The following is a 25,832-nucleotide window of genomic DNA, read 5'->3' on the forward strand; positions in this document are numbered from 1 at the left end:
GTTGAGTATTGATGTGTGTGAATTGAGCTGATTGAAGTTGTGTTGAGTATTGATGTGTGTGAATTGATCTGATTGAAGTTGTGTTGAATATTGGTGGATGTGAATTGATCTGATTGAAGTTGTGTTGAGTATTGATGAGTGTGAATTGATCTGATTGAATTTGTGTTGAGTATTGGTGAGTGTGAATTGATCTGATTGAATTTGTATTGATTATTGATGAGTGTGAATTGATCTGATTGAAGTCGTTTTGAGTATTGGTGGATGAGAATTGATCTGTTTGGAGTTATATTGATTAACACTTTTGGGTTGAATTTTTACAGTTCTACAGGTCATGTCTGGAGGCTGCACAATAAAGACACCCAGTCTTGTGTAACTGACCCTGCCCACTACATATCTCAGAAGCTTTTCCAGCTGTTCTGCACAAAGTTTAACTTTCCCAGTGACCTGCTGTATTCGGTAATAAATCAGAATGTACTCTTACCTCTTCTACTGTGTTATTAAGTTGGGAAGGTTCACGCAGCACTCTCCTGCTCTCAACTATTGTTACAGATTAAATAAAAAATGATGAAAAAGGTATATAAACTGAACTGCAGATCAGAAGTACATTCAGATTCAACCCAATTTTATTCAGATTGATTAAATAAAGCGCATTTGCAATCTCTATGGATAATGGCCGACACACCGTTTCTTCAGAGATTCCGAACTCTACCTCTCCATAAACATTACTTCGAAATAGCACACCACGCTCCATTTATTCTTCATTGTAGTTCATATTTCAATGGTTTAATTCCCTCTCTGCCCTGCTGCCTCTGTGTTAAACTCTAGCCTGTGTCATTTTAACACAGTTTAAAAGCCTGTTTAGTTTGAAACTTTTATTTAGTACAGAGAGTGATTTAACAGGAGCATCTATTTTAACCCCCTCCTTCTCTCTCACCAGAACAAGCTCTGACTGGCAGGTCTGCATCTCCGAGATTTAACAGCCCATCCTACCTTACACTTTACATCTAACTACACGTGGGGCTACCAGATTTCATCACAACGAAATAAACTCACGTGGGCATCTGTTGATCAAAAGTCCACGTCTTTCCCTCTCTGAACAAAGCTGGAGAAATCCAATGATACTGGTGAAATCTATTGGGATTTCCAGTAATCTATTGAAGGTCCAGAAATCACTGGGACGGCAGAAAGAGGTTGTTACACAAAATTAGGTCTCATAGGATTGATGGTTACATATTAGCATGGATTGTGAATTCTTTATCCGACAGAAAAAAAAAGAGTAGGAATAAATGGGTCATTCTCGCGTCGGCAGGTTGTAACTGGTCAGGTGTCACAGTGATCAATGCTGGAGCCTCAGCTGCTTAAAATATATATCAATGCCTTATATGAGGGAACCGAGTATCATGTATCCAAGTTTGCTGACGATACAAAGGAGGGAAAGTAAGCGGTGCGGAGGACACAAAGGGGTTGCAAAGGGATATAGACAGGTTAAGTGAAGGTGGTAAATATAGTATATTGTGTGGAAATGTGAGGTTATTGAGTTTGTTAGGAAGAATAGAAAAGCAGAATATTTTGTAAAAGGTGACAGACTAAGAAATGTTGCAGTTAGAGGGATTTGGGTATCATTGTACACGAATCAAAAAAGTTAACATTAAGGTACAGCAAGAAATTAGGAAGGGAAATGGTATGTTATCCTTTATCGCAAGGGGGTTCGGGTATAAGAGTAATGAGGTCTTGCTGAAAATATATAGGAATTTGGTGAGACCGCATTTGGAGTACTGTGAACAGTTTTGTTCTCCTTACCTAAGGAAGGATGTGCTTGCCTTAGAGGGCGTGCAACAGAGGTTGACTGGATTGAATCCTGGGATGAGAGGGTAGTCTTATGAAGAGCGGTTGAGTAGAATGACCCGAGATTCTCTGGATTTTAGAAGAATGAGTGGTGATGTCATTGACACGTATAAAATTCTTAGAGGGCTTGACAAGGTAGATGTAGAGACACTGCTCTCTCTGGCTGGAGAATCTAGAATTAGGTGTCATAGTCTCAAAATAAGGGGTCGGCCATTTAGGACCAACAGGAGGACAAATAATCATTCAGCGGCTTGTGAATCTTCGGAATTTTCTACCCCCGAGGGCTGTGCGTGCTCAGTCGTTGCTTATAATCAAGACTGAGGTCGATAGAGTTTTGGACACTAAGGGAATCAAAGGATATGGCGATATGGCGGGAAAGTGGAATTGAGGTAGAAGTTCAGCCATGATCTTATTGAATGGAGGAGCAGGGTCGAGGGGCCATGTTGTTCAGGATGATCTATGCTTCAACCATCTCTACTTCTTGGCTTCACAATTTGGCAAAGGTTTTGTTATTTAACTGTAAAGGATGAACGTCTCTATTTTATAAAGCGCCTTTCACTATCAAAGCAGGTCCCAAAGCGATTTACAACCAATAGAGTGATTTTTGAAGTGTAGTAATGTGGGAAACCACAACAGCCAATTTGCACATAGCAAGGTCCCATAAACAGAAATGTATAATAACCAGATCATCTGACCTGGTGATGTTGGTTGAAGGATGAATATTGACCAGGACATTCGGTTGAACTCCCCTGATTTTCTTCCAATATGGCCGTATACTTTTTCACGTCCACATGAGAGAGAAAATAGGGCCTCTGTTTAATTTCTTATCAGAAAGACAGATCCTCCGACAGTACCAAGCTCCACTAGTCCTGCACTGGACTAATCTAGTAAACCTAGATTTTGTGCTGAAGTCTCTGGAGTGGTAGTTGAAACTACAATGTCCGACATCAGAGATAAGGAGGCGCCCAACCGGGCCAAGACTTACACCTAACAACAAATAGTAATAAAAAGTGACGTGTTGTATAAAAATAAGGCCGTATGAATTCAAAATGAGGATTGAATTCCATCCACACATCCTCGCCCAATATTCTCCAACCCTCCAGCAATACTTTACTTGAAAACGACACATAGCCATTAGTCCACGTGCCCAAGCTTCTTTTGAGTTCAATTAGCAATACAATAAAAATCATATGCCTGCACCTACTAACTTTTTTAAAGAACTTCACCTCTTTGCATTATAATTTCCTCCATTGCGTTAATTTTTCAATAAAAAAACTGCCTCTGCAAATTTGTCATGCTGTGATTACACCTGACACCACCCATCAGGTACAAGGTTCATACTCGTGTGACAAGGCCAACGTTGTCTACTTCATACGATGCAGGAAAGGATGCCCCAGAGCATGGTACATTGGCGAGACCATGCAGACGCTGCGACAACGGATGAACGGACACCGCGCAACAATCGCCAAACAGGAGGGTTCTCTCCCTGTCGGGGAACAGTTCAGCAGTCATGGACATTCATCCACCGACCTTCGGGTAAGCATACTCCAAGGCGGCCTTCGAGACACACGGCAACGCAAAATCGTCGAGCAGAAATTGATAGCCAAGTTCCGCAACCATGAGGACGGCCTCAACCGGGATCTTGGGTTCATGTCACACTACACGTAACCCCACCAGCGAACAAATGTTATCTGTTTTTAATATAACGTGTCATCTCTTTTTTTTTTGGGGGGTTGGGGTTTGTATATTCGGTGGCCTTTTAGGTGACACCTTTCTGTCTGCTCACTGTGATTGCCTTGGCAACGGGCAGTAATCACCGGGCATTGTTCTGTGATTTTCAAATGTGAAGGATTCGAAAATCTCATTTCCACACCGTTCACCTGAGGAAGGGGGAAGCCTCCGAAAGCTTGTGGAATTTAAAATAAATTTGTTGGACTATAACTTGTTGTTGTAAAATTCCTTACAACTGATCACCAGAGGTGGTGCGGCAGCACCTCTATTTTGCATCTCGCACCTTCTCAGCCTGTTTGCAAAAACCACTGATATTTCATCCAACATTAATTGCTTCAGAAGTTGCCAAATATTTTACTACTTTAATGCAAATCTGCACAATTTTAAACCATTTATGCGCACGTGTTGAAGTTAATGTGAATCAGAGGGAAAACTCTCCAGCGGCTGGAGTCGTACTTAACAAAAGGAAGATGGTAGTGGTTGTTGGAGGCCAATCATCTCAGCCCCAGGACATTGCTACAGGAGTTCCTTAAGGCAGTGTCCAAGGACCAACCATCTTCAGCTGCTTCATCAATGACCTTCCCTCCATCATAAGGTCAGAAATCGGGATGTTCGCTGATGATTGCACAGTGTTCAGTTCCATTTGCAAGCACTCAGAACACGAAGCAGTCCGTGTCCGCATTCAGCAAGACCTGGACAACATCCAGGCTTGGGCTGATAAGTGGCAAGTAACATTCGCGCCAGACAAGTGCCAGGCAATGACCATCTCCAACAAGAGAGAGTCTAACCACCTCCCCTTGACATTCAACGGCATTACCGTCGCCGAATCCCCCACCATCAACATCCTGGGGGTCACCATTGACCAGAAATTTAACCTGACCAGCCACATAAATAATGTGGCTACAAGAGCAGGTCAGGGGATGGGTATTCTGCGGCGAATAACTCGCCTCATGTCTCCCCAAAGTCTTTCCATCATCGACAAGGCACAAGTCAGGAGTGTGATGGAATACTCTCAACTTCCTGGATGAGTGCAGCACCAACAACACTCAAGAATCTTGACACCATCCAGGACAAAGCAGCCCGCTTGATTGGAACCCCATCCACCACCCTAAACATTGACTCCCTTCACTACCGGCGCACTGTGGCTGCAGTGTGTACAATCTACAGGATGCAGTGCAGCAATTCGCCAAGGCTTCTTCGAGAGCACCTCTCAAACCCGCGACCTGTACCACCTAGAAGGACAAGGGCAGCAGGCACGTGGGAACAACACCACCTGCAAGTTCGACAAATCAAATACCATCCCGACTTGGAAATATATCGACATTCCTTCATCGTCGCTGGGTCAAAATCCTGCAACTCCCGACCTAACAGCACTGTGGGAGACCTTTACCACACGGACTTCAACGGTTCAAGAAGGCGGCTCACCACCACCTTCTCAAGAGCAATTAGAGATGGGCAATAAATGTTGGCCCTGCCAGCGACGCCCACATCCCATGAACCAATAGGAATAAAGACACATTTCCGTCTTTAATTCGTCCTTTTGCTAGAAAGAGCCCCGGACTGTTATGGGTGTAAACCTTAACCGTGTGACCTCCAATAATGTGGACTAACTTAGAGAGGCCTCAATACAATGCAAGTCCCTGCCTCTCTCACTCTGTGTAGTTTAGCTCAGCTCCCTGGAGAGGAGTCGATGGAAAATTAATGGGAAATGTCTCACCATGATGGAAGCGGCCAAGCATGGCGACGGAACACTCTGATGGGGAAATGGGGTAAAGGGTACAGTCCTTTGTGTAATGGTGGACGGCAAGCATCGGACCAATAAGAAGTCTAGTCTTAAGGCGATGCTGGTGTGTCTCTCTGTCCACTGCCATTCAACTCCCTCCCGAAGTAGTCCACACAGGGGAGCAGCAATTTCTATGCATTCAGAGATAAAATACCCACACAATCCTATCATACCCAGAAACAAGTGTTGGCGGTCTCATCGGTGGACCGTGGTAAGGAGGTGATAAACTTGAGTTTATCCTGGTTCACAGACCGGGACCCTGCCTCCAGGATGACACGAAGGAATTTTAACTGAGGTTTCAACAACTGTAGCTCAGTAACATTGACCGTAAGTCCAGAGGACTCCCGATGCCCTCAACATTTGCTATGGACGTAACTACCTCTCTCATTCTGTGGAGTTTATATAACCTCCATGGAGACGTGTATATGCAAAATTAATGAGATTAGTCTTACCATAATGGACCCTGCCAAGCGTGGCGATGGAACTCTCAGATCGGGAAAGGGGAGGGGGGAAAGGACACAGCCCTTTGTATAATGGGGGCATCAAGCATCGGACCTTGACTTTATCCTGGTCCACAGACTGGGACGGTGCCTTGAGGATGAAACCAAGCAACTTGACCTGAGGTTTCATCAACTGCAGCTTAGTAACATTGACCTTAATTCCAGAGGACTCCAGTCGATGGAAAACCTCACTCACCATTCGCAGGTGATCTTCCCGTGTCTGGGCATGTATTAGGATTTCATCCACATATTGAATTACAGCCCGGGGATTCACAGCCCTGTCAAAGCTCCTTTCTTGTGAGATGGGAATAAAGCGGGACTGTAGTGGGAACTTTGAGGGAGGTTGGTCCAAGTGCAATGCTGTTCTTCTAAAGTAAAGCTGAAATTATACTATGAATCGTGGTGGAGAGGGAGATTCCAGAACGCGTTCGAGTTATCTCTCACTGAATACCTGTGAGACCGATGGACCATTCGAGATATCTCTCACTGAATACCAGTGAGACCGATGGACCATTCGAGATGTCTCTCACCTTATGCCAGTGAGACCGATGCACTGTTCGAGATATCTCTCACAGAATACCAGTGAGACCGATGGACAGTTTGAGATATCCCTCACGGAATACCAATGAGACCGATGGACCATTCGAGATATCTCTCACCGAATACCAGTCCGAGCCCGCATGCAGCAAGACCTGGACAACATCCAGGCTTGGGCTCATAAGTGGCAAGTAACATTCGCGCCAGACAAGTGCCAGGCAATGACCATCTCCAACAAGAGAGAGTCTAACCACCTCCCCATGACATTCAACGGCATTACTATCGCCGAATCCCCCACAATCAACATCCTGGGGGTCACCATTGACCAGAAACTTAACTGGACGAGCCATATAAATACTGTGGCTACGAGAGCAGGTCAGAGGCTGGGTATTCTGCGGTGAGTGACTCACCTCCTGACTCCCCAAAGACTTTCCACCATCAACAAGGCACAAGTCAGGAGTGTGATGGAATACTCTCCACTTGCCTGGATGAGTGCAGCAACAACACTCAAGTAGCTCGACACAATCCAAGATAAAGCAGCCCGCTTGATTGGCACCACATCCACCACCCTAAACATTCACTCCCTTCACCACCGGCGCACTGTGGCTGCAGTGTGCACCATCCACAGGATGCACTGCAGCAACTCGCCAAGGCTTCTTCGACAGCACCTCCCAAACCCGCGACCTCTACCACCCAGAAGGACAAGAGCAGCAGGTACATGGGAACAACACCACCTGCACGTTCCCCTCCAAGTCACACACCATCCCGACTTGGAAATATATCGCCGTTCCTTCACTGTCGCTGGGTCAAAATCCTGGAACTCCCTTCCTAACAGCACTGTGGGAGAACAGTCACCACACGGACTGCAGCGGTTCAAGAAGGCGGCTCACCACCACGTTCTCAAGGGCAATTAGGGATGGGCAATAAATGCTGGCCTCGCCAGCGACGCCCACATCCCGTTAACGAATAAAAAAAAAGAATACCAGTGAGACAGATGGACCGTTCGATATATCTCTAACCGAATACCAGTGAGACCGATGGACCGTTCGTGATATCTATCACCGAATGCCACTGAGACCGCTGGACCATTCGAGATGTCTCTCGCAAAATACCAGTGAGCCCGATGGAACTGCTTGACTAACATCTCTGTGTATGAGGCCACAATAGGACCTGTTGTTGGGGAATATTGGTTTATTACCGTGTTCACCAAGAGCCTTTTGATTTGCATACGAGCCACAGAGCAGAGTTACATTTGACAGACCATAATTTCACTGAACACTCCTGGTGCTGTAATCTTGTTATTATCGCTCACAAGCTCTCCATTGCCTCTCTCAGAAAGATGTCCTGTCTCTGTGGATGGGGTTTATCATCTTTTACCTGAATACACGGATCCATTCGCACACAATCATGTTCGTGTTTGGCAAAAACTTGGGGTTAGAGACGTCGGGGGAAATTTCACCTTCTCTGATTGCGAGGTAAACTGACGGAACAGAAACTAAATCGAACCAGTTCTACAAGGGGCGGGTGATCCGCTCTACCACTTCAGCCCCCAGCGGTAGTGAAAATTTCCGTCCACGTGTTGTGAACCGGAGCAGTTTCAGACAATGGACCAGCTTGTGGGCTTCGAATATTGATATGCGGGCGTAGGTCAGGAAAGGTGTGGCCGATTTTAAGTATCCGCGCCTGGCGGAAATGGGGTGGTAGAGGCTAGTAAATGCTGTCAGCTCACTTACCGACCATTTAACGCTGGCCTTCCTACCTCCACCATGGTGGGGGGAGGGGGGTGCTGAGAAGAGCGGCCGGAGCAACACGCATCTGTTTCCGGTCAGGCCACGTCTTATATGAAAATCAGAGTATTATGACGTCCACTGGACACCATTTAATGTTGGTTACGAATAGGCGGAGGAGCCGCCCTTTCGATGGGCATTGAGTGGTCCAGAAAACTGAGAAGTTTCTTTTTAACTTATATCATGTGGGGCAAGGAGGACCAGGAGAGCTTTTCCTTGGCCTGCTGCAGTCTATGAAATCTCCCGCCAGTGATCGTCTCGGAAATATATCAGGAGTTTTCCTTATACATCTGTGTAACCAGGCCCAGCCATATGTACCAGTTAACGCCCTGCAGTGAGTAAACATTGCTGCACAGCAGCTCAGAGAGGAAACAATCTCAGGAGCTCCCCAGTGGAGTATGAAATTACATTAATATTTTACCAGTTAGTGACGGTCCGAGTGTTGGTCCATTATTATTCTGTTCTGGTCAAAACAAATGTCCCAATTGAACAGGACGCTGTCTGACCCTGCCAGCTCACCCTCAGTCCATCCCACCGGGCAGTGTGTGTGATGGGAAATAATCATCAACCTAAAAGGAAGATTTGATTTTATTCATTTCAGGATTAAACATTTAATATTGAAATCATATTATTTCCAGACTAATAACAGCGAACCATTTCATGTTAGAATCACATCTTGTATCATTTCACAAAGACGCATTTGTTGGCAAAAATATAATTCATGTCTCGCATTTCTACATGTATTTAAAGTATTGGATTGATATCAGTTACATTCGTGAACTCATTTATGTCAATTGATAGTAAAATCAGGCATGGTGAATAACGGGCGCCCAATCCGCTACCGCCGGTCTTACGCGACCGCCAAACATGAAAATCTACTCTCATAGACTTTTTATTCAATTTCGGATGGGAAGCCTTGACACGTTTCTGTGATTTAACAGATGTAACAATTAGATTCAGTGGGTATATCACCCCGTTCTTCAGCTCCTCTCTGAATTTATCATGGGTCACAGCATAAATACACGTGTTGGTGCAGGAACTGAGAAGTTGAAGCATGAATCCGGCTGACTCAATGTCACTGGCTGGATAGGACTGGGCGTTTGTTATACGCAGAGAGATAATATAAATAACGAATGCGCTCCATAACAACGTAAAACTGCCTGATATACTGAAGAGTAAATCTTCTTCGGTTCTCCGTCTCTGGATCCTTGTGATTCTCTCCATTGCTGCAGTCCCGGAGTCCCCTGCGGACTCTACTGGCCAATAAAATTAGCGTGGCGGTGAGAACATTCAACAGCAAAATCAGAATGAATGGGAGACAAGGAGTTAACACAAGATTAAACAAGTCAAACGCTACCCATGCGGGTGAAGTGAAAAAAGCTCGGTTTCCAGACACAACCCCGGGGTCAATTGTCCATTATATATTCCGGGTCAAATACAAAGTACCAGAGAATATGCAGCGGAGCACAGAGTGAACACCTCAGATTTTGTTGAGTGTGGGAGTTTAAGGGTTAATCTCTTTAAAATCTAGTATAAATTGCTATCAACTGTTTCAGTTCAATTTTTAAGTTTCTGTCAGGCTTCAGCAGAGAGAGCTGCTGTAGTAAGTTCATTGGTTCGCTGAATTAAACTGGTTCCTGAAGGTGGAGCAGGCCTGACTCATCTGAGTCACAAACAGCAGAAAAACAGGAGCCTGTTCGTGCGACAGCACCGAGTGCAGCGGTGCACAGAGTGATCACCTCAGAGTTTGGTGAGTGTGGGAGTTCCGTGAAGTGGGGGAAGGAACGGGTGCTTTGCCTTGCTTTTCCTAACTTTTTCCGCAGAGCGGCGGCAGATCTGAGCAGCAGAAGACAGAGAGTGGGGATCGAAGCAGCAGCAAACCTGCAACAAGAGAAATCTACTGTGCGACGTCGCAGGTGAGGTAGGAAAGTCCGAGATGTGAGCACAGTATAAAACGAGAGACCGAGAGCGGGAGGAGAGTCTGAGAGGTGAACGCAGGATAAATCTAAGGCAATTCATGGCAGCAGAGCTCGCACCCGTGATAAGCTCCTCCTGCACTATATGGGAAGTCATGGACACTACCAGTGTCCTTCGCGACCATGTGTGCAGGAAGTGTGTCCAGCTGCAGCTACTGACAAACCGCATTTCTGAGCTGGAGCTGTGGGTGGATTCACTGTGGAGCATCCTCGATGCTGAGACTATCGTGGAAAGCACGTTCAGTGAGGTGATTACACCACAGGTAAAGATTACGCAGGCAGAAAGGAAATGGGTGACCGCCAGGCAGAGTAAAAGTACTAGGCAGGTGAAGCAGGAGTCCCCTGGGGCCATCTCCTTCTCAAACAGATATTCTGCTTTGGATACTGTTGGGGGAGATGGCTTACCAGGGGAAAGCAGCAAGAGCCAAGTTCGTGGCACCACTGGTGGCTCTGCTGTACAGGAGGGGAGGAAGAAGAGTGCCAGGGCTATAGTGAAAGGGGTTTCAATTGTAAGGGGAACAGATAGGCGTTCCTGCGGCCGTAAACGTGACTCCAGAATGGTAAGTTGCCTCTCTGGTGCTCGGGTCAAGGATGTCACGGAGCGGCTGCAGGGAATTCTGGAGGGGGAGGGTGAACAAAAAGTAGTCGAGGTCCATATCGGTACCAAGGACATAGGTTAAAAAAGGGATGAGGTCCTGCAAGGTGAATTTAAGGAGTTTGGAGATAAATTAAAAAGCAGGACCTCAAAGGTCGTGAACTCAGGATTACTACCAGTGCCACGTGCTAGTGAGTATAGGAACAGGAGAATAGACCGGATGAATGCGTGGCTACAGTGATGGTGTAGGAGGGAGGGATTTGATTTCCTGGGACATTGGGACCGGTTCTGGGAAAGGTGGGACCTGTACAAGCGGGACAGGTTACACTCGAGCAGGACCGGGACCAATGTCCTCGCGGGGGTGTTTGCTCGTGCTGTTAGGGAAGTTTTAAACTAGAATCGCATGGGGATTGGAACCTGATCAGGGAGAGAGGGGAGGAGGAGACAAGGATAGAATATTGGAAGGCAGAGAAATCAAGGGCGCAAAACAAAAAAGGCCATAGTGCAAAATAAAACTCAGATGACTCGCAACCTTAAAAAGACAAGTCTAAAGGAATTTTGTTTTAATGCGCAGAACATTCGCATTAAGCTAGATGAATTAACAGCGCAGATAGATATTAACGGTTATGATATCGTTGCGATTACGGAGACATGTCTGCAGGGTGACCAAGGTTGGGAACTGAACATCCAGGGGTATTCAATATTTAGGATGGACAGGCAAAAAGGGAAAGGAGGTGGGGTAGCATTGTTAGTAATGGTGGAAATCAATGAAATAGTGAGGAAGGATATTGTCTCGGAAAATCCCGATGAGGAATCTGTATGGGTGGAGCTAAGAAACAACAAGGGGCAGAAAATGTTGGTGGGGGTTGTCTAGAAGTGGAGATGTAGGGCAGGGCATTAAACATGTAATTAGAGACGCATGCAAGAAGAGTACAACTATAATCATGGGTGACTTAAATCCACACATAGATTGGTCAAACCAAATTCGCAACAATACTGTGGGGGAGGAATTCCTGGAGTGCGTACATGATGGTTTTCAAGACCAATACGTTGAGGAACCAACGAGAGAACAGACTGGGTATTGTGCAATGAGAATGGATCAATTAACAATCTTGTTGTTCCGGTACCATTAGGGAAGAGCGACCATAACCTGATAGAATTCCTCATTAAGATGGAGAGTGAAGTAGTTGAATCCGAAACCATGATCCTGAATCGAAATAAAGGAAATTACGAAACTATGAGGTGCGAGTCGGCTAGGATAGATTGGGGAACTGTACTAAAAGGGATGACGGTGGATAGGCAATGGCTAATATTTAAAGAACGTGTGCAGAATTTACAACAATTTTTCATTCCTGTCTTGTACAAAAATAAAACAGAAAAGGTGATTCAACCGTGGCTTACAGAATAAATTAGGGATAGTATTGGATCCAAAGAGGAGACATATAAAATTGCCAGAAAAAGCGGCAAGCCTGAGGATTGGGAGCAGTTCAGAATTCAGCAGATGAAAAAGAATTGATTAAGAGGGGAAAATAGAGTATGAGACTAAACTAGCAGGGAACATAAAAACTGACTGTAAAAGAATCTAAAAATATGTCAAGAGAAAAAGATAAGTGAAGACAAATGCAGGTGACACAAGGGAGGCACCTGATTGGTGAGTATGTTCAGGTGAGTATTTCTACTAATCGACAGTAACTAAAGTAAAAAAAAGGGAAGGTCTGCAGGTCTGATAGGAAGTAGCGTTTTTTTTTAGTCAATCAAGGTCCCCAGTGTAGTTAACATCCTCTAAATTAAGAACAATTTAAAGACGTAAACTCCTTAAAGGGAGTGGTAAGTAGTTTTTCTTTCCTTTTATTTCTCTTGACATTGTAGTTGTTGTTAAGCTAGCTTAAGGGTTAAGTCATGGCAGGAGATCCCAGAGCCGTGTCATGTTCCTCTTGTGGGATGTGGGAATTCAGGGCTCCTTCCTGTATCCCTGATTCCTTCACCTGCGGGAAGTGTGTCCAGCTGCAGCTACTGATTGACCGCGTGACGGCTCTGGAGCTGCGGATGGACTCACTTTGGAGCATCCGCGATGCTGAGAAAGTCGTGGATAGCACGTTCAATGAGTTGGTCACACCGCAGATAAAAATTACTGAGGGAGATAGGGAATGGGTGACCAACAGACAGAGGAAGGGTAGAAAGGCAGTGCAGGGGTCCGCCGCGGTCATCTCCCTCCAAAACAGGTATACCGTTTTGGATACTGTTGGGGAAGATGCCTCACCAGGGGAAGGTGGCAGTGACCAGGTTCATGGCACCGTGGCTGGCTGTGCTGCACAGGAGGGCAGGAAAAAGAGTGGCAGAGCTATAGTGATAGGGGACTCGATTGTAAGGGGAATAGACAGGCGTTTCTGCGGACGCAACCGACACTCCAGGATGGTATGTTGCCTCCCTTGTGCAAGGGTCAAGGATGTCTCGGAGCGGCTGCAGGACATTCTGGAGGGGGAGGGTGAACAGCCAGTTGTCGTGGTGCATATAGGCACCAACGATATAGGTAAAAAACAGGATGAGGTCCTACAAGCTGAATTTAGGGAGTTAGGAGTTAAACGAAAGAGTAGGACCTCAAAGTAAGTAATCTCAGGATTTCTACCAGTGCCACGGGCTAGTCAGAGTCGGAATGACAGGATAGCTGGGATGAATACGTGGCTTGAGCGATGGTGCAAGATGGAGTGATTCAAATTTCTGTGCCATTGGAACCGGTTCTGGGGGAGGTGGGACCGGTACAAATTGGACGGTCTGCATCTGGGCAGGACTGGAACCAATGTCCTAGGGGGAGTGTTTGCTGGTGCTGTTGGGGAGGGTTTAAACTAATGTGGCAGGGGGATGGGAACCGAAGCAGGAAGTCAGTGGGAAATAAAGTGGTGACAGAAACAAAAGGCAGTAAGGGAGAGTGTACAGAACATGACCGGACAGATGGTCGGAGAAAGCAGGGCAAAGACCAATGGAAGTCTAGATTAAAATGCATTTACTTCAATGCAAGAAGTCTGATGGGCAAGGCAGATGAACTCAGGGCATGGATGGGTACATGGGACTGGGATGTTATAGCTATTACTGTAACATGGCTAAGGGAGGGGCAGGACTGGCAGCTCAATGTTCCAGGGTACAGATGCTGTAGGAAAGATAGAGCAGGAGGTAAGAGAGGAGGGGAAGTTGCGTCCTTGATTAGGGAGAACATCACGGCAGTAGTGAGAGGGGATATATCCGAGGATTCGCCCACTGAGTCTATATGGGTAGAACTGAAAAATAAGAAGGGAGAGATCACTTTGATAGGATTGTACTACAGACCCCCAAATAGTCAAGGGGAAATTGAGGAGCAAATATGTAAGGAGATTACAGACAGCTGCAAGAAAAATAGGGTGGTAATAGTCGGGGATTTTAACTTTCCCAACATTGACTGGGACAGCCATAGCATTAGGGGCTTGGATGGAGAGAAATTTGTTGAGTGTATTCAGGAGGAATTTCTCATTCAGTATGTGGATGGCCCGACAAGAGAGGGGGCACAACTTGACCTCCTCTTGGGAAATAAGGAAGGGCAGGTGACAGAAGTGTTAGTGAGGGATCACTTTGGGACCAGTGATCATAATTCCATTAGTTTTAAGATAGCTATGGAGAAGGATAGGTCTGGCCCAAAAGTTAAAATTCTAAATTGGGGAAAGGCCAATTTTGATGGTATTGGACAGGAACTTTCAGAAGTTGATTGGGAGAGTCTCTTGGCAGGCAAAGGGACGTCTGGTAAGTGGGAGGTTTTCAAATGTGTGTTAACCAGGGTTCAGGGTAAGCACATTCCTTATAAAGTGAAGGGCAAGGCTGGTAGAAGTAGGGAACCTTGGATGACTCGGGAGATTGAGGCCCTAGTCAAAAAGAAGAAGGAGGCATATGACATGCATCGGCAGCTGGGATCAAGTAGATCCCTTGAAGAGTATAGAGATTGCCGGAGTACCGTTAAGAGAGAAATCAGGAGGGAAAAAAGGGGACATGAGATTGCTTTGGCAGATAAGGCAAAGGAGAATCCAAAGTGCTTCTACAAATACATAAAGGGCTAAAGGGTAACTAGGGAGAGAGTAGGGCCTCTTAAGGATCAACAAGGTCATCTATGTGCGGAACCACAAGAGATGGGTGAGATCCTGAATGAATATTTCACATCGGTATTTACGGTTGAGAAAGGCATGGATGTTAGGGAACTTGGTGATATAAATAGTGATGTCTTGAGGAGTGTACATATTACAGAGAGGGAGGTGCTGGAAGTCTTAACGCGCATCAAGGTAGATAAATCTCCGGGACCGGATGAAATGTATCCCAGGACGTTATGGGAGGTTAGGGAGCAAATTGCGGGTCCCCTAGCAGAGATATTTGAATCATCCACCGCTACAGTTGAGGTGCCTGAAGATTGGAGGGTAGCAAATGTTGTGCCTTTGTTTAAGAAGGGCGGCAGGGAAAAGCCTGGGAACTACAGACCGGTGAGCCTGACCTCTGTAGTGGGTAAGTTGTCAGAGGGTATTCTGAGGGACAAGATCTACAGGCATTTGGAGAGGCAGGGACTAATTAGGAACAGTCAGCATGGTTTTGTGAGAGGAAAATCATGTCTCACGAATTTGATTGAGTTTTTTGAAGGGGTAACCAAGACGATAGATGAGGGCTGTGCAGTTGACGTGGTCCACATGGACTTCAGCAAAGCCTTTGACAAGGTACCGCATGGTAGGTTGTTACATAAGGTTAAATCTCATGGGATCCAAGGTGAGGTAGCCAATTGGATACAAAATCGGCTTGACGACAGAAGACAGAGGGTGGTTGTTGAGGGTTATTTTTCAAACTGGATGCCTGTGTCCAGCGGTGTGCCTCAGGGATCGGTGCTGGGTCCGCTGTTATTTGTTATTTATATTAATGATTTGGATGAGAATTTAGGAGGCATGGTTAGTAAATTTGCAGATGACACCAAGATTGGTGGCATTGTGGACAGTGAAGAAGGTTATCTAGGATTCCAACGGGATCTTGATAAATTGTGCCAGTGGGGCGATGAATGGCAGATGGAGTTTAATTTAGATAAATGTGAGGTGATGCATTTTGGTAGATCGAATCGGGCCAGGACCTACTCCGTTAATGGTAGGGCGTTGGGGAGAGTTATAGAACAAAGAGATCTGGGAGTACAGGTTCATAGCTCCTTGAAAGTGGAGTCACAGGTGGATAGGATGGTGAAGAAGGCATTCGGCATGCTTGGTTTCATTGGTCAGAACATTGAATGCAGGAGTTGGGATGTCTTGTTGAAGTTCTACAGGGCATTGGTGAGGCCACACTTGGAGTACTGTGTACAGTCCTGGTCACCCTATTATAGAAATGATATTATTAAACTAGAAATAGTGGAGAAAAGATTTACTGGGATGCTACCGGGACTTGAGGGTTTGACTTATCGGGAGAGGTTAGACAGACTGGGACTTTTTTCCCTGGAGAGTTGAAGGTTAAGGGGTGATCTTATAGAAGTCTATAAAATAATGAGGGGCATAGATTAGGTAAATAGTCAAAATCTTTTCCCAAAGGTAGGGGAGTCTATAACGAGGGGGCATAGATTTAAGGTGAGAGGGGAGAGATACAAAATGGTCCAGAGGGGCAATTTTTTGACTCAAAGGGTGGTGAGAGTCTGGAACGAGCTGCCAAAGGCAGTAGTAGAGGTGGGCACAATTTTGTCTTTTAAAAAGCATTTGGACAGTTACATGGGTAAGATGGGTATAGAGGGATATGGGCCAAGTGCAGAAAATTGGGAGTAGCTTAGTGGTATAAACTGGGCGACATGGACATGTTGGGCCGAGGGGCCTGTTTGCATTTTGTAACTTCTATGATTCTATGATTCTCTGATTCAGATCCCCTACAGTCAGAAATGGGGGAAATTATAATGGTGAGCAAAGAAATGGCAGAACAATTAAACACATACTTTGGTTCTGTCTTCACAAAGGCGGACACGAATCACCTGCCAGAAATGTTAGGGAACCAAGGGTCTAGTGAGAGGGAGGAACCGAAGGAAACCAGTATTAGTAAAAATATAGTGCTAAGTAAATTAATGGGGCTAAAGGCCGACAAAACCCCAGTGCCTGTTAATCTCCATCCCAGAGTACTAAAGGAAGTGGCCCTGGAAATAATGGATGCATTGGTGATCATCTTCCAAAATTCTATAGACTCTGGAACAGTTCCTACAGATTGGAGGGTGGCAAATGTAACCCCATTCGTTAAGAAAGGAGGGAGAGAAAAAACAAGGAATTACAGACCAGTTAGCTAACATTCGTAGTGGGGAAAATGATCGAGTCTATTATAAAATATTTGATAACAGAACACTTGGAGGGCATTAACGGGATTGGACAAAGTCAGCATGGGTTTATGAAAGGGAAATCATGCTTACCAAATCTACTGGAGTTTTTTGAGGAAGTAACCAGTAGAATAGATAGGGGAGTGGATGTGGTGTATTTGGATTTTTCAGAAGGCTTTTGATTAAGCCCCACGCAAGAGGTTAGTGTGCAAGATTAAAGCCCGTGTGATTGGGAGGAATATGCTGACATGGATTGAGAATTGGTTGACAGACAGGAAACAGAGAATCGGAATAAACGGTCTCTTTTTTCCGGGTGGCAGGCAGTGACCAGTGGGTACAGCAGGAATCAGTGCTTGGGCCCCAACTATTCACAATATATATCAATGATTTTGGATGAGGTAACTAAATGTAACATTTCCAAGTTTGCAGACGACACAAAGCTGGGGTGGAATGTGAGCTGTGAGGAGGATGCAAAGAGGCTCCAATATGATTTAGACAAGTTGGGTGAGTGTGCAAGAACATGGCAAATGCAGTATAACGTGGATAAATGTGAGGTTATCCACTTTGGTTGTAAAAACACAAAGGCAGATTATTTTCTGAATGGTGATAGATTGGGAAAAGAGGAGGTGCAACGCGACCTGGGTGTCCTTGTGCACCACTCGCTGGAAGCGAGCATTCAGGTGCAGCAAGCATTTAGGAAGGCGAATGGTAGGTTGGCCTTCATTGCAAAAGGATTTGAATACAGTTGCAGGGATGTCTTACTGCAGTTATACAGGGCCTTGGTGAGACCACATCTGGAGTATTGTGTGCAGTTTTGTTCTCCTTATCTGAGGAAGGATGTCTTTGCCATGGAGGGACTGCAACGAAGGTTTACCAGACTGATTCCTGGGATGGCAGGACTGAGGTATGGTCGACTAGGATTTCGAAGAATGTGAGGTGATCTCATCGAAACATATAAAGTTCTAACAGGACTAGACAGACTAGATGCAGGGAGGATGTTCCCGATGACCGTGGAGTCCAGAACCAAGGGTCACCGTCTCAGGATACGAGTTATGCCATTTAGATTCGAGATGAGGAGACATTTCTTCACTCAGAGTGTAGGGAACCTGTGGAATTCTCTACCACAGAAGTTAATGGAGGCCAAGCCATTATATGTATTCAAGAAGGAGAGAGAGATATTTCTTGATGCTAAAGAGATCAAGGGATATGGGAAAAAAGCAGGAACAGGGTACTGAGTTAAACGATCAGCCATGATCATTTTGAAGGGCGGAGCAGGACCGAAGGACCGAATGGCCTATTCTTGCTCCTATTTTCTATGTTTCTCTGTTTCTAGAAGGCACATGCATGATGGGCCGAATGGCTTCCTCATGTACTCAATGACTGTTTGATTCTTTGATCAGGTCGGTTTTCTTTCTTTGTGTCAAACGCAATCCTGTAACGGGTTGTTTTCTTTTGAGAGGAGGAGGTGCGAGTCCCTCACCATTTCTTACCCTTCACTCGCAATTTCACTTTATTTATCACAGTCCTTCCTAACTGCTGGTCAAAGGTTTTAACCAAAGTCCAAAGATACCTCCTTTCCTCAGTTCTGTCCAATTCTGAAACTAATCCCCAGATGTTCGAGGTTTTTAGTGGGAGCAATCCTGAGGATGAGGGAGTGGTGGGAGCACGGATAGTTCGAGAGTAGACTGAAAGGATGGAGGGAAGGGTTTCTGGTTTGTGATAAACTCACAGCGAGACTTCTGCAGGTTCAAGGGCCTGTCCTCAGATCAGCTGAGAAATGCAGTTCCAGCGGTGACTCTTTTGTAAATCTGATTGGCCAGAATGATGACGATTGCTGCCTTTGACTTCTTCAACTGTCATATGCCACATATCAGTTAGCTGCTACCGTATTCCATTATGAGAGTTACGAACTGCACTTTCAGATTTTATTTTTGCATAGACCGTCATGGTAATTTGTTGGGCTTGTGTGACATCTTCTGCTTCACTGGTCCAGAGCCCTGACACTGTAACTTGCCAGGCCATTCAAAGCATATCATGGTGCGACAGACACGAGTGTTACCAAACCATTGTATCCAAACAAGCTTGTTAGTTTTATTTTGAGCGCCTGTGAAATCGTTAATAATACTATAACAACTGAGAAGGTTTGCTTAGTATGTTTCATCCTGATTTACTGATATGAATAAACTTCGAACATGTAAATAACTCCTTATCCCCCTTGATGTCATCTGTCTACGATTGTGACTTTCAATAGTAAAACCCTATGAAATAGCACGGACGTTAGCTCTCCTCATGTTCGCAGCTCAAATCAAAGATTGAGTTTCTAAAGTTAAACTCCCGTGGGTGACCTTCAGATCCTTTAGATTCTTTAAGGATGACTATCGAAGTGATGGACCTGTACATGTAATAAATACCCCGAGACCTGTTAATAAGGCTGTTTGTCATGCTCAGTCCAAAGGCTACAGGAGAATCGTTGTTTACTAAAGAAATTTCAAAGAAATTTGTATGTGTTTTGAAATTTCCCTTTAAATAGTTTCTGTTACATAACGAAGCTTTGGGGAGAATGGTTGATTAAATCTGTTTGTTTAACTGAATGTGACTAATAGCTCTGATGGTGTTCTCCAGCTAACTGTCCCGGAGGAGGATCCCCTCTGGTATAAGTAAGGGATCCTTTGACCGAATTGGTACCTTTTATTCAGAGCATCGTGTCCAGCGCTGCAGACATCGCTCCTTCTCACTGAACATGGACTATCCAGTCATCTTTGAGATAGAACGTATTTACTACCCCGTTCTTGCAGCCGTTGGTATTACGGGTAAGGAAATAGAACGAGTCGTCGTGTAAAACAATATAACTATTACCGCTCTAATTGCTGGTCTTGCTCTGTAACTTATTGTTCTCGATATGTTTTGATTGATACAATGCATATATAACACGGATTAATGTAGAGAGAGACACATATGGAGAGAGTGTGCTTGTCAGGGAGATAGATAGAGAGAAAGAGAGAGCGAGAGATAAAAACAGAGAGAAAATACGTATAACAAGACTCATTGGATCGTTCTTTCAAAGAGCTGGAACAGGTAAAATGGGCTGAAAGGCCTCCTTCTGTGCTGTAACATTCTATGATTCTATGATTATATGTGTTGATATGTTTGTAACATCATCGCCTATTCCGTTCATTGTACAGTATTTTTGTTGTCTATTTAATAGGATTTGATGATTGAAATTATGAACTGTTATGAATTTTCAACCTGAGAAGATATGGCAGATTATTCCTCTGTACTGTTTGCTGGAGAATTCCTTATCTCGAATAGACGCTGGTATCAGACACGATATAAAACTTATTCGGGCTGTGAGAAAGCATAATCGTTGTCTGTGCGGAAGTTTCAAATTGTCTTTTGTATTGCCAGAAATATTATGTTAACACACAAGGACAAACAAAATATTTGGAAACCGATAAATAATCAGCTTAGTCCAGATAATTGTCTACGAGTTCACAGGTTCAAGGTCTCACATAATGGTGTTTCGGTGCTGCTGATAGTGAATTGACCACAGTCACTACATTGATTCAAAACAATTTTTGCCAATGTCAAAAGTTAGCTATTTGATTAATATCAATGAATGGTCCTTTGGTCTCTGATAATTCACTGCCTTTTGTTCCAGTTTAGTTGCAGAGATAGTCCCGGACCATCTAGGTTAATAGTCCCTGTCTGAGACTTGTCAGAAGTGGACAGGACCGTGGCCTCTTTGATGATGAACGTGTTGCCCAGAGGTCACCTCTGCAGCAATTCTATTGGATGTTTGGTAGCGCTCTGTGTTCAGTATGCAACCAGAAAATTAACTGTTGAAACTAGATGGGATGGCCAAGCAACGGGGGAATAATCTACAATAAATGTTATAAAATATGATTCGACAGACAACAAAGGTCGTCGCCACAGATTGTTGATGAAGGAAACATTCAGTACGGCAACACTTTGCAGATCATTATTTGGTTTCTGAACAAAACGGTACAACAGAAACATGTATCATAGCAACATAGCAGGCAAAGCACAGTAGCAGGTCATTCGGCCCATCAAGCCTGTGCCGGCTCTTTGAACGAGTTTTCCAATTAGTCCCGTTCCCCGGTCATTTCCTCATAGCCTCTAAATATTTTCTTTTCAAGTATTTGTCCAATTCCCTTTTGAAAGTTGCTATTGAATCTAATCCCAGCGTCCTTTCAGGCAGTGAATTCCACATCATTACAACTCGCTGCGTAAAAAAAAAAAATCCTCATGTCGCCTCTGGCTCTTTTGCCGATCACATTAAAGCAGTGTTCTTTGGTTACCGACCCTTGTGCTACTCGAAATATTTTCTCCTTATTCAATCTGATGAAACCGTTCATGATTTTGAACACCTGTATCAAATCTCCCCTTAACCTTTTCTGTTCTAAGGAGAACAATCCCAGTTTCTCCAGTCTCTCCACACAAATGAAGTCCCTCAGCATTCTTATCAATCTCTTCTGCATCCTCTCGAAGGCCTTTACATCCTTCCTAAAGGTTGGTGCCCAGTATTGAACACAATACTCCAGCTGAGGCCTAACCAACGTTTTATGAAGTTTTAGCATAATTTCCTTGTTTTTGTACTCTAAGCCTCTGTTAATAAAGCCAGGGATCCCATTTGCTTTTTTATGAGCCTTCTCGACTTGCCCCGCCTTCAAAGATTTGTGTTGGTGCACCCCCGGTTCTCCTTTCCTCTACCCTCTTTAAAATTGTACCATTCAGTTTACATTGCCTTTCCTCATTCTTCCTACAAAAATGCATCACTTCACACTTCCCTGCGTTTAATTTGATCTGCCATGTCTCTGCCCATTTCACCAGTCTATCTCTGTCCTCCAGAAGTCTGTTTCTATCTTTCACATTGTTTACAATAGGTGGATTTGTGTAAAATCTGAATAATCTGTATAAGCATTGCAATATAAATGGAAAACTCTCGACATTGTGTCAATGGAATCTGTGCGTGATGAGTAATGTGGATTCAACACTCGCCAATCCTAGATTTCCCTATTTATTGGGGAAATAAACCGCGCAATGGCGAGTGTACATCCAGTCAGTGTGTCTCTGACCTCAGTATCCAACAGAGCTGGAAAATGAGTCATTATTGATTGAGGCTCAGAGAAAGACGGGAACTGATGAATGGAGCGGAGGGAAATTAAGTAGATGGCGGCAGAAATGGACAAAAAAGGAAAATGAGACCAGGGATTTTATGAGACTGTCACTTGATTGAACTCCTTTCCTTCGATTGATCTCTCTGAAATTAAATTAAAACACTCGACCAGCTCGGCGTTAATTTATTTTCGAGCTCCACTCCGAATTACCTCTCCCCCTCTAAACTGCCACACCGTAGATTTTCTAACTCTCCGAGTAATCTATTTTGTACTGAATCTAGTAATAGTTTCCTTTCTTTTGTGTCGCCCTCTCTTTTACAGTTAACTTTGTGGCGATTGTGATCCTGTCCCGAGGAAAGTGCGGTCTCTCCAAATGTATCACTCGCTACCTGGTTGCCATGGCAGGGGCCGATCTAACGGTGGTGATCATTGAAGTCATACTGAAGCGAATTAACAACATTTACTTGCCAGTAAATTTCTTGTTCATCACTCCCATATGCGCCCTGAAACTTGTCTTGAAGATTGCGGCACTGGACTGCTCGGTTTGGTTCACGGTCGCTTTCACCTTCGATCGCTTTGTCGCCATTTGCTGTCAGAATCTCAGACAAAGGTTTTGTACCCAGAGGACGGCGAGCCTAGTTGTAGGGATTGTTTGTGTGCTGGGCTGTTTGAGGAGCATTCCCCATTACTTTGTGTACCAACCCCAATTTATAATTAAAAATGTCCCATATTTTTGCATTTTAATCGCTGCCTACCACACCTCGCCATTGTGGGCGGCGTACGAGTGGTTCGACAGTATTGTAACCCCTTTGCTGCCCATCTTTTTCATACTGTTGTTCAATGCTCTCACCGTCAAACACATTTTAATGTCCAATGTAGTCCGCAGGACACTGCTGAGCAATGTCGATAACCACAATGATCCAGAGACCGAGAATCGACAGAAATCCATGATGTTGCTCTTCACTCTATCCGGCAATTTCATTCTGCTCTGGGTCACGTACGTTGTACATTCATTAACATGGCGAGTGAAAAACTACAATTATACAGACAAATACTACAGTAACCCGATATACATCAATCAGCAAACGGGATTCATGCTGCAGCTTCTCAGCTCCTGCACCAACACGTGTATCTATGGACTGACACAGAGGAAATTCAGAGAGGAGCTGAAGAATGGGGTGAAATATCTGTTTACACTGAATGGCAATTTATGTAAATAACAAACAACTGACATAAAGCTGCAGCAGACTTTGTAGATTTACAACCCAGTCCCCTCTTCTGTTCTATAACAACAGGCTGGCAGATGATGGCATGAAAGGGACTGACTGTGTTCAGAGTGCGTTGGCCAATTATATCGACAGGCAGAAGAAGGCAAGTTGGATTTTGATGTGGATAAATTGAGCAATGCAGAAAGGGTAATGAGTGCACAGCAAGAAAGCGGGGCATGGGACTTAGCCAGTTGACTGATGGGGTTATGTAACATTAATTCCACTTGGAAATAGGCAATTGCCTGCCTTAAACTATCAGCGAGGGCCTGGGCGTCGCACTGCCTTTTAGTAAAATACATTAACACATTCACTATAATACAACAAAATAAAAACGTCTGCGATAAAAAGCATCTGGTCAATGTGACGCATTAAGTAATAATAGCCAATGGACGCTGGACCACATCTGGTCACTGTAAAGCGTTTATTAATAATAATAATAGTAATAATAAGAATAAGGTACAATGGAAAATGGGCCTCATCCGGTCAAGGCGAAGCAGTAATAATAATGTTCATTGGACACTGGTCATCTATAGTCTATGTGAACCATTTAATAATAATGTGCACTGGACACTGTACCACATCTGTACACTGTGAAGCAATCGGTAATCATGCACACTGGACCACATTTCGTCACTGTGAAGCATTTACTAATAATGTGCACCAGACAGTAGGACACATCTGGTCACTGTGAAGCATTTAATAGTAATACAAACTGGACACAAGAGCACATGTGGTCAATGTGTATCACTTAATAATAATGTACACTGAACGCTGGACCACGTCTTGTCAATATGAAACAATAAATAATAATGTACACTGGACACTGGATGCCATCTGGTCAATGTAAAGTATTTAGCAATAGTATGCAATGGACAGGGGGCACATCTGGTTAACGTGAAGCATTTAATAATAGTGCACACCTGACTCTGATGCACATCTGGTCAATGGGATGCATTTAATAATGAGGCACACTGCATATTGGGTCATCCTTGGTTAATTTGAAACATTTAGTTGTAATGAACACTGGTCACTAAGGCACATCTGGGCAATATAAAACATTTGATAATAATCTACACTGGATACTGCGTCACTTCTGGTCAATCTAAAACATTTAATAATAAGACAGACTGGATATTGGGGCACATCTAGTCATTGTGAAACATTAAATACTAAAGTACAGTTGACACAATTAGGGGTAATGCACACTCGACAATGGGGCACATCTGGTGAATGTGAATCATTTATTAATAATTATGTACACTGGACACTGAATCACAGCTAGTCAATGAGAAACATTTATTAACAACAATGCGCCTTGGAAACTGGTCCACATCGTGTCAATTTGAAACATTTAGTAATAATGCACACTGGACACTGGATCGCACCTGGTCCATGTGAAACATTTAATAATAAAGCACGCTGAACACTGCACCACATTTGGTCTACGTGTAACATTTAATATTAAACTCTGTACATTAGGTCACATCTGTTCAATGTGAAGCATTTAATAACAATGCATAGTGTACACTGTAGCTCTTCTGGTCAATGTGCAAAATGTAATCATGCACACTGGACATTGAGTCACATCTGTTCAACGTGAAGCATTTAATAACAATGCACAGTTCACACTTTAGCTCATCTGTTCAATTAGAAATATTTAATAATAATGGACAATTTTCACTGGACCACAGTGTGAACGTGTAACATTAAATAATAATGTACACTGGACGGCACCACATTTGGTCAGTGAGAAACATTTCAGTATAATGCGCACCAGACACTGAGTCACCTCTTGTCAATGTGAAACATTTAACACTGAACATTGTGTCATATCTGCTCAACGTGCAACATTTAATAAAAATGTAGACTTGACACCGGGTCATATCCGATCAATGTGAACCATTTACTAATAATGCACAGTGGACACTGGGTCACATCTGGTCAACGTAAAGCATTTAGTCGTCATTATAATATTGACACTGGGCCGTACCTGGTCAAAGTGAAGTATTTAGTAGTAATGCATACTGGGCATGGTACGGTAGCGTAGTGGTTATGTTACTGGGCTAGTAATCCAGGAGACCTGGACTAAAATCCAGAATCACAAGTTCAAATCCCGCCACAGCGGCTGGCGAATTTAAATTCAATTAATGAAATAAAATCTGGAATTAAAATACGAGTATCAGTAATAATAGCCATGAAACTACCGGATTGTCATAAAAACCCATCTGGTTCACTAATGTCCTTTAGGGAAGGAAACCGACCATCCTTACCCGGTCTGGCCTATGTGTGACTCCAGACCCACAGCAATGTGGTTGATTCCTAATTGCCCTCTGAAATGGCCTAG

The 25,832-nt window shown here is 44.2% G+C and overlaps 1 protein-coding gene across 1 annotated transcript; it reads left to right on the forward strand.

Annotated features, from left to right (window-relative positions):
* The first annotated feature begins 19,822 nt into the window (after positions 1-19,822).
* On the forward strand, positions 19,823-23,440 carry LOC137312511 (probable G-protein coupled receptor 139). Its single transcript, XM_067979050.1, has 2 exons — positions 19,823-19,892; positions 22,542-23,440. The coding sequence occupies exons 1-2, from the start codon at positions 19,823-19,825 to the stop codon at positions 23,438-23,440; spliced, it is 969 nt and encodes a 322-aa protein (XP_067835151.1).
* Positions 23,441-25,832: the final 2,392 nt, after the last annotated feature.

Source organism: Heptranchias perlo, unplaced genomic scaffold (genome assembly GCF_035084215.1).
Source record: "Heptranchias perlo isolate sHepPer1 unplaced genomic scaffold, sHepPer1.hap1 HAP1_SCAFFOLD_43, whole genome shotgun sequence".
Lineage (NCBI taxonomy): Eukaryota > Metazoa > Chordata > Chondrichthyes > Hexanchiformes > Hexanchidae > Heptranchias > Heptranchias perlo.

Excerpts from the sequence above, each read along its gene's own strand:
- LOC137312511 (XM_067979050.1), top strand. The coding sequence starts at position 19,823 with ATGGACTATCCAGTCATCTTTGAGATAGAACGTATTTACTACCCCGTT. Across the intron at positions 19,893-22,541 it reads TGCAGCCGTTGGTATTACGG|TTAACTTTGTGGCGATTGTG; the intron begins GTAAGGAAATAG and ends TCTCTTTTACAG.